The sequence below is a fragment of the Pristiophorus japonicus genome, chromosome 8, assembly GCF_044704955.1.
Source record: "Pristiophorus japonicus isolate sPriJap1 chromosome 8, sPriJap1.hap1, whole genome shotgun sequence".
NCBI classification, from domain to species: Eukaryota; Metazoa; Chordata; class Chondrichthyes; family Pristiophoridae; genus Pristiophorus; species Pristiophorus japonicus.
The window spans coordinates 77,123,788-77,133,788 of NC_091984.1; the positions used below are offsets into that span (position 1 = coordinate 77,123,788).

Here is a 10,001-nt window from a genome sequence, read left to right on the forward strand (position 1 = left end):
ATGTGAACGATGTGGCCTGCCCAGCGGAGCTGATCAAGTGTGGTCAGTGCTTCAATGCTGGGGATGTTGGCCTGGTCGAGGATGCTAATAATGTTGGTGCGTCTGTCCTCCCAGGGGATTTGTAGGATCTTGCGGAGACATCGTTGATGGTATTGTACAAGGTCCATGTCTCTGAGCCATACAGGAGGGTGGATATTACTACAGTCCTGTGGACCATGAGCTTGGTGGTAGATTTGAGGGCCTGGTCTTCAAACACTCGTTTCCTCAGGTGGCCGAAGTCTGCTGGCGCACTGGAGGTGGTGTTCAATCTCATCGTCAATGTCTGCTCTTGTTGATAAGAAACTCCCAAGGTATGGAAAATGGTCCACGTTGTCCAGGACCGCGCTGTGGATCTTGATGACTGGGAGGCAGGCTGGTAGAGGACCTTTGTCTTAATGATGATTAGCATAAGGCCCATGCTTTCGTACGCCTCAGTAAATACGTTGACTATGTTGTGGAATTCAGCCTCTGTATGTGCACAGACGCAGGCATCGTCCGCGTACGGGCCTTTCACCCTCCAGTGGCGATCGGATAACAAGCTGCAGGGTGAATAATTAACCTTTTTTTTAACCATTAAGGTATACTTTATAAATAGTATGGAATGTCTCCATAATCAACTGATCCCTCCAACTGATAATAAATACCACAGGGACAGACTTAGGCTGAAAACTACGATTCGAGTTGATTTAAAATTAAGAAACAACTTTTGAAACAATAGATTTTAGATAGATTATAAAAGTTAATTTAAGTTGAGTTTCTCTTTGAAAACAATAAAAGTTCTGGAAACTTTTGCAATTCTCTACTACTTCAAGCAACTTGGACTACACGTATTGATCCCAAAATTATGGATTGGGAAGGCCAATTGACACATCTTAATTCATCTATCCAGAAAGACCCTAACTATCACTCCCTTGTAGCATCCATTGTTTGTTACATGATTCCAGAGTTTTTGCCTCCCACATTATTTAAGCTTAGTCGACTTGTTGATCACTCTTTGTGTGAAGAAGGATTTCCTGATATTCTGAAAAGGGCCCTTTTAAACCAATGTCCATGTGTTCTGTTGCTGCATTTTAAAGTAATACTCCAGGTTAAATTTTATGATACTCTAAAACAATCTACTATACTTCTATAAGATCATCTCTCAGTCACCTCCTTTCCTGGTTGAAAAGCCCAAGTTTTTCCAATTCTGCTCTCCTGAGCATCCCTGATTGTAATTGCTCAACCATTGGTGGCCGTGCCTTCTGTTGCCTAGGCCCCAAGCTTCTGGTACTCCCTGCCTAAATTTCTCCGCCTCGCTTACCTCTCTTTCGTCCTTCAAGACGCTCCTTAAAAGATACCTCTTTGACCAAGCTTTTGGTCAATTGCGTTAATTTCTGCTTTTGATCTCATAATACTCCTGTGAAGCGCCTTGGGACGTTAAAGACAAGTTGGTGTTCTTACGTGAGAAATTAATCCCACATCATAACTTCATTATGACTACAAGCAAATTATAACTTAAATGGAGAAAAATTGCAAAGTGCTGCAGTACAGAGGGACCTGGGGGTCCTTGTGCATGAAACACAAAAAGTTAGTATGCAGGTACAATAAGTAATCAAGAAGGCAAATGGAATGTTGGCCTTTATTGCAAAGGGATAGAGTATAAAAGCAGAGAAGTCCTGTTACAATTGTACAGGGTATTGGTGAGGCCACACCTAGAGTACTGCGTACAGTTTTGGTCTCCATATTAAGGAAGGATATACTTGCATTGGAGGTTGTTCAGAGAAGGTTCACTGGGTTGATTCCGGAGATGAGGGGGTTGACTTATGAAGATAGGTTGAGTAGTTTGGGCCTATACTCATTGGAGTTCAGAAGAATGAGAGGTGATCTTATTGAAACATATAAGATAATGAGGGGGCTCGACAAGGTGGATGTAGGGACGGATGCAGAAACTAAAACTAGGGGACATAGTCTCAGAATAAGGGGCCGCCCATTTAAAACTGAGATGAGGAGGAATTTTTTCTCTGAGGGTTGTAAATCTGTAGAATTCTCTGCCCCAGAGAGCAGTGGAGACTGGGTCATTGAATATATTTAAGGCGGAGTTGGACAGATTTTTGAGTGATAAGGGAATAAAAGGATATGGGGAGTGGGCAGGGAAGTGGAGCTGAGTCCATGATCAGATCAGCCATGATCTTATTAAATGGCGCAGGAGGCTTGAGGGGCCAAATGGCCGCCTCCTGCTCCTATTTCTTATGTTCTTATGTCCATGTAGTGGTACAACGAGCAAGGAGCTAGAAAGCTTCGTGCTCCTACCATGAGTTATATCCTCTTCATTTCCTTTGATATTAAGCTGATACAAAGGAAGATCAAAAAAAGTATCCTTCATAATTAATCAAAATTACCAATCAAAGTGGAGTTCAAAGGCACAAACCTTCCAGGTTTACTGATTTAATTTTTAATACTTCTACAACAAACCCACTCTCCCACAATGCATGACACCTGCCCACCCTTGGAGAATAGCCACTGCTAATATTGGTTTGTCTACGAAAGTAGCTAAGCAATCCTTATAATCATATACAACTAACTTCCTTTGATAGAGGCATTTACATATGGGCCAGGGCTCCAATCCTCACAGAGACATTCTAGAAAAATAACAAGACATTGAACTTGTTAAAAATTTGTTTCAATATATATATTTTGAAAATTCTTGAGATCAGAAACTACACAAAATTGATGAGGCTGTGAGAGATGTACTGGTGGCTCTTGATCTGCAGAATAATGTGCTATTGTGGCACAACTGAAGCGCACCATGCATTTTTGGGAGTCTAAACACCCAGTTGCAGCATCCTGCTGTCTTGAGTGGCATCATTACCAACATGTGAAAAATAACATTTGACAACAGCAACCTTTCAGTTTTCACACTTCCCTTTCTCCACTGAACTAAGCAAGAAAAAGACTCTTGGAAGTTCGAAGTGTACAGACAGTATGATTTAACCACACTGCTGTGATCATGTTCCAGGCACCGTAAATCACTGTCAGCATAATTAGGACACAATTATTTCTACTGATTTCCATAATAATATGGTATCTTATTGATAGATTGACATCCATAGAAAAGATTTTTTTTGGTGCGTATCTAATTTGCATTTGTTTAGTTGGTTCCTAGCCAACACATTTAATGGCTTGTCTGATTTCACTGAGAAATCCATTTGTTTGCTTGAAGGTTTTGATGGGAAGAAAACAGATGTTGAGGGGGGTGCGGGGGGGGGGGGGGGGCGGAGGAAGTTAAATTAGGTCTTGTTATTTTTCTAAAATGTCTTGGTGAGGATTGGAGCCCTTTCCCAAACACAAATACCCCCCACTCCCCCAAAAAATAAATTCTGCTTCAATTAAATTACGAAGAGTTTTGATAGAGTGAATAAGGAAAGTCTTTTCCTCTGGCTTGGGAGTCATTGATGAGGGGTAACTAAGTTCAAATTGTCATTACGAGAGTAAGGACAAAGCTTATGGCAAATTTCTTCATGCAGCCGGTTATAGGAGCGTAGAATGTTTTGCCACAGGAAGTCGTTGAGGCAGCTTAAGGGACAAGTAGTTAAATATTTAAAGCAGAGTATGGGGAGAGAGCAAGGCAGCGGTATTAGTTTTCAACTGATTTAACAAAGAGCTGACACTATAGCTGAATGGTTCCCTTCTGTGATGTGCACTTATATGGTCCTAGACGAGGCACATGCAATGCCATGGCTGTAGTAGACGCTCGATGCACAGGGGTCTCTCTGCAATCATACCAGGAACCTCTACATTAGACACATGTGTATTGCTGTTGAAATTCCCATTCACTGCGTGGATCTCCTCCAGACCTGAGCTATGAAGTGCTTTGGGATTCCTGAAGTTGTCAAAGGCACTTTATAAATTCAAGTTATTTTTTTTCTTTCATTTGCCTTTGTTAAAGTCCCTTACACAATGACCTGGATTAAGCAGTTGATGATGACTAAACCTGACACATGATACTGGGGTTGGGTGTCTAGAACATCAAGGTGGCTGACAGGACACAAGCTTGTCCTATGTTGATATTCTATCATCTTGAAGGAAGCTGTCTGTTAGATAACTGATGAAGCTTTGAAACTTGGGACAACTGCTGGAAAACATTACTTAGATGCCTGGTATGAGGACACAGATTCATCCCAGGCTACAGAGAGGCAAACAGCTGCTGCTAAAACTTGTGCAACCAACTTTTTGATGGGTGTAGTTTGTGTCCATGCTGTGCTCAGGAGGATGATGGTGCTGTGCTCATATTTTATGATGAGTCGCGCTGCTCGTGAGGACTATGTGATGCCTGCTGTCCACCTAACAAGAGGTCAAATCTGTGCTTGTGTGTTGTCTGACAACCGATTAGCATATATCCTCCTTGAAAAGGTAAAATGAGGGGGCGGGGGTGGCCTTTGGGTTTGAGGTCGAACCAGCGTTTTATAAAGGTTCATCATAACTTCCTTGCTTTTGTACTCTATGCCTCTATTTATGAAGCCCAGGATTCCGTATGCTTTTTTAACCACTTTCTCAACCTGCCCTGCCACCTTTAACGATTTGTGCACATATACCCCCAGGTCTCTCTGTTCATGCACCCCCCCTTGTACCCTTTAGGTTACAGAAGAACATAAGAAATAAGAGCAGGAGTAGGCCATCGAGCCTGCTCCGCCATTCAATAAGATCATGGCTGATCTGATCTTGGCTTCAACTCCACTTCCCTGCCCGCTCCCCAAAACCCTTGACTCCCTTATCATTCAAAAATCTGTCCATCTCCACCTTAAATATATTCAATGACCCAGCCTCCACAGCTCTCTGGGGTAGAGAATTCCAAAGATTCACGACCCTCTGAGAGAAGAAATTCCTCCTCATTTCTGTTTTAAATGGGTGACCCCTTATTCTAAAACTATGCCCCCTAGTTCTAGATTCCCCCATGAGGGGAAACATCCTCTCACCATCTACCCTGTCAAGCGCGCTCAGAATCTTGTACGTTTCAATAAGATCACCTCTCATTCTTCTAAACTCCAATGAGTATCAGCCCAACCTGCTCAACCTTTCTTCATAAGACAACCCCTTCATCTCAGGAATCAACCCTGTGAACCTTCTCTGAACTGCCTCCAATGCAAGTATATCCCTCCTTAAATAAGGAGACCAGAACTGTACGCAGTACTCCAGGTGTGGTTTCACCAACGCCCTGTACAGGTGTAGCAGGATTTCCCTACTTTTATACTCCATTCCCCTTGCAATAAAGGCTAGCATTCCATTTGCCTTCATGATTACTTGCTGTACCTGCATGCTAACTTTTTGTGTTTCATGTACAAGGACCATCAGATCCCTCTGTACCTCAGCATTTTGTAATCTCTCCTCATTTAAATAACAATTTTCTTTTTTATTTTTCCTACCAAAGTGGATAGTGTCATATGTTCCCACATTATACTCCATCTGCCAAATATTTGGCCAGTATCTATATCCCATTGCAGTTTCTTTGCATCCTCCTCACAACTTGCTTTCCCACCTATCTTTGTATCATCAGCAAATTTGGCTACATTACACTTGGTTCCTTTATCCAGGTCATTAATATAGATTGTAAATAGTTGAGGCCCCAGCACTGATCCCTGTGGAACCCCACTAATTACAGATTGCCAACCTGAAAATGACCCATTTATATTGCCTCTCCTTGTTCTCCCTACCAAAATGTATCACTTCGCACTTTTCTGCGTTAAATTCATCTGTCACATGCCCACCCATTTCGCCAGCATGTCTATATCCTCTTGAAGTCTATCACTCTCCTCACTGTTCACTATACTACAAGTAGTATAACAGCAGCTGATAAATCAATCACAACAACATGCTAATGGAAAGAGACAGGCTGGGTGGAGAGAGTCCCATCACTACTCTTAAGACATCCCAAAATTTTTAGTCAATGTGACAGGAAAACTGTACAAGTGGTGGATTTAAACAAGTTTGTACAGCCTTTTATTCATTTTCTACAATCCCTGGGAAATGTGTCCACATCTGTACAGATCACCTCTTGTACAGGTTTTCTGCCACAGTGGCTCTGAATATACTCCAGGGTGAGGCCCTGAAATTAATTGCTTTATCCTTGACAACTTGGCTGAAAGGGCAAGTAGCAACAGGATACTGGGCTAGGAATTGGATTGTAGGTTACGGGGATAGGCATAGACTGATCTGATCAAATAATCCACAGAAAACTTTTAATATTTTTAAGAGTCTATATTGAGTCCTTGTATTTTTGAACAAATTTATAAAGAAACACCATTTGATTGTTGGGAAGGGAGAACAGCTGCATGTCACAGTGATCTACAAGTGACACACTGACAATGTTCAACAATTATTGTGTTAATTTGTGGGTTTAAAAAAAATCAGTTTTTGTTAAACTCTTAAAAAGGAATGGATTTCCCACCTCTATTTATTATAAATTACGTTTTGTTTTCCCTCATATCTCCTCATGTAGTGCAATGAACACATTAAGGTGGCAATTTTGTGTGAAAGTAAGTGGTCTGATCACTTGATAAAGCCAGGGCGCTTATTCAAACTTAAATGTACTTTATCTCTCCTGGGAAAGAAAAGGTGAATAAGTTAGAAGAGAGTAAAAATTATAAAAAGCAGAGAGAAAAGTTCTTTAGTCAAAGTAGGAATCCCTCCAGAACATGCTTTCAATAGCTATGAATACGACTTCTCATGGATGCAGGACCAACTCAAGGAGTGTTATAACTGACATACTGCATTTTAATTTTTTTTTGCAGGCTATCAAACTACGAGAAAACTGTAGTTGCCCTATTTTACCATCTGTAGATCCACGATTGGTCTTCAAGCACAGTGTGCAAGAGATGTTGAAGCTTTCAAAGACGTGGGAAGAAGCAATTAACACAGATTCTGGAACTAAGCAACTACCTCAGTACCATGAGCCTCGTCCAGTCATAATGGAGAGAATACCTGCAGTGGTTAGCGTTCAGGCACTCCAAAATACACCAAACTCTCAGAAATAAATGTACTTCATTTGTATTCCATATCGTGGCATGAAAATCAGCATTTTGTGTTCCTTTTTTAACTGTGACAATGAAAAGTAGAACGTTCTGGGTTGATTCTATGATTGTGGCCCCAAAGCAAATATTCCATCTGCTCCTGAATTTCCAGGAGACATCTGGTTGTTTTCTAATTGTTCCGTTAATCAGGTATGGTTCCGTTTTGTTCCGGATTGCAGCCAAACATAGTAGGAAATCTGCTTCACTTGGAAAAAATATACCTTGAATGGAACATTTTTGATGGCAGGCGTGGATGGAATATCAGCTTTGGCGTGGTGTTCCTTGAAATCCCTGTTGTTCATTATGTGGCATAATTCAACATAAAAGTGTCGAATAAAGTATGCAAAAGTAATAACTATGAGAAATATATGATATAAGGTTTAAGTAGGATATGTGAATGAAGTGGTACAGTAATGCAATATGTCGGAGCACCAGTGGAAGGGAGTAATGCAGGAGATCTCCCAGTCCACACTTTCCTTCACCTCATAATACCTGGATTCGGGGTAGTATTGGCAGAGACAGGGAAGAAAGTTTGGCTGGGAATGACGTACAAGAAACAGAAAATATCTTAATTGTGGGGTAGGAGGAAATTTAGTTAGAAGAAAAAAAATCAAACAAACCCTGCATCTAGATAAGACCTGTATGACAGTTAAGATCACCAAGGTCTTAGTGAGTCTGGTAATGTTTCATTTAGAGCTATCCTCCTTAACATATCAAATCCTGGTGCATATAAAGAAAAGCTGACTAATCTGCATGTAAAATTTGAATTTGCAGTGTCATTTTTAAAATTCTAGAATTTAATTATTTTTTAAAATACAAAATATTCTATTATATTTCCTCTCCTGTTTCTATGCTAGTACATAACATGAAGATTTTTTTGTTAGTGGAGCAGCAACTTCTGCAACTTTCAGAAGATGCCTGAGAAGCTCTCACTTCTACGTAAGTGCAGGCTTCAGTGTGAGATTGAGAACAGAGACAGTTCCTACACTCAGCAGTGAACTTTCACTGGGCTCTAAAAATGTAACAGAAAATGGGTTTTCTGTTGGCTGTTTGCGTATCAATTGCAATGCAGTTGCAGACTTTCCTGTACATATTTAAAAGATAAATATTTTTATGAACTATCAGTCTATGCTGTTGCTTAAATAAAAGGTGTGCAGCATTGGGCAGGCCCTGTACAGGCACACAAGTTTTAGGAATGCTTTACTGCTTATTTTCATTGCTAATTAAGCTGTAAAATCACTAACATTTTAGTTGATTTGCAGACCATACGTGATTAATCCGCATTCAGGCATTTTTTTTGTCAGGCTATTGCCTGCCCCATGACGCATTTGCATTATGCTTTTATAAAGAACAAGTTATAATGTTGCCCAAAAAAATCCTGCTGCTAAAATGGTAAGTTTCCTATGAATTATTTCATTAAAAAGTTGTTTTATTTGTTCTCATTTCTAGTTTTAAACATGAAAGTATTCTCATGTTATGGAAATGTGTGGTAGTATTTAATTGGGATTGGAGACCAGAATGTAAACCTGAAAAGTTTAGTTAAATCAAGGAAAACTGGAGGCATATCATTGAAGACAGCTGGCAAGGACCAATGTATAGAGGGAATATTTCTCATGTTCCCTTACTGCTGTCAAGTTACAAGGTAGTGGGAGTAAGAAATGGAAGTGCACTTCTGAAGTGGTACTGACCCATGCTGGACTGTGGAAGGGACATTGATTGGGTTATTTTTCATCCTCCTCCACAGCCTTTTTTTCCCCCTTCCCGCTGAAAGTTTTGGATTCATGCTGGGACATGGTCCCACAAATAGTGGCAGCTCTTTTGGAACATTCTGGGTAGCAATTGTAACCAGGTTTTTGTGTGGAACTGGGTGTTTGATGATGCAAAATAAACTTTTTTTACTACTTTGCTGAACTATCTGAGTTTATTTTAAAGTTAAGAGTCACTAGAAGGAAAACTATAACAGGAGTAAATACCTGACTTTATTTATTTATTTATTTATATATTTCACCCTAGCTGCCTCAACAACTGGCTTCTTCACGGCATCTAGTCTATACGTCTTAGCACCAAGGCAGATTTGCCCCAGGTCCTGCATTTTGTTCGTAGACAACAATAATAATACAATTGTAATGCAGATGGTCCACAACAATAATATAAATAAAACCATCCTATTAGTATGCATATGGCACAGCGAAAATATGATAAATACAACTAAAACTACAGCAGAATAATAATAAATACAGGCCAGAGTATTGATATAATACAGGCAGGGCTATCACTCGAGACTCAGGCTATCCCAATCTCCCTATTACAACCTTAGCCTCCCACTCACTCCCACATAGACACAAGAGCTGAATTCCAGAGGTGAGGCGCGAGTGACTGCCCTTGACATCAAGGCAGCATTTGACCGAATGTGGCACCAAAGAGCCCGAGTAAAACAAAGTCAATGGGGACCAGAGAGAAAACTCTCCAATGCCTGGAGTCATATCTGTCACAAAGGAAGCTGGTTGTGGTTGTGCTTACAAGATTTGAATGAGTAAGCTACTGTTCTTTTATTCTACCATTCTATATTAAGATAGCAGATGCATTAAAATCAAGTTGCAAACTTAATTGTACTTGTCATTTGTTTCTGTGCCTGCAGCTAGGTATATGTGCCATTTAGTTTTGAAAGCTGTTAGTGAAAGCTCACTGCCAAGTGAGAAGATATGACGTAAGACTGGACAATAAATACATTTTTAATTGATTTGGGGTTTTTAATGCCTATTCACTCTCTGTTATATTTATCTGCATTTCCCTCCACAATTTCTGTTGCTCGCAAACAAGGCCCTTGGCATCCGTGACCTTATTGTGGATGATTGCATTGACATTGTGGCTTTGACTGAAACTTTGTTCACAACTATCAACACTTTGCCCCTTACAGAA

General features: G+C 40.4%; 1 protein-coding gene across 2 annotated transcripts in view; it reads left to right on the forward strand.

The window, feature by feature from the left end:
- oma1 (OMA1 zinc metallopeptidase) overlaps positions 1-8,986 on the forward strand; it is a 68,193-nt gene extending 59,207 nt beyond the window's left edge. For both annotated transcript variants that reach the window (XM_070886946.1, XM_070886945.1), the window contains exon 9: positions 6,804-8,986. In XM_070886946.1, the coding sequence (XP_070743047.1) occupies positions 6,804-7,046 (243 nt within the window). In that variant the 3' untranslated portion in view covers positions 7,047-8,986. The remainder of the gene's footprint in view (positions 1-6,803) is intronic.
- The last annotated feature ends 1,015 nt before the right edge of the window (positions 8,987-10,001 follow it).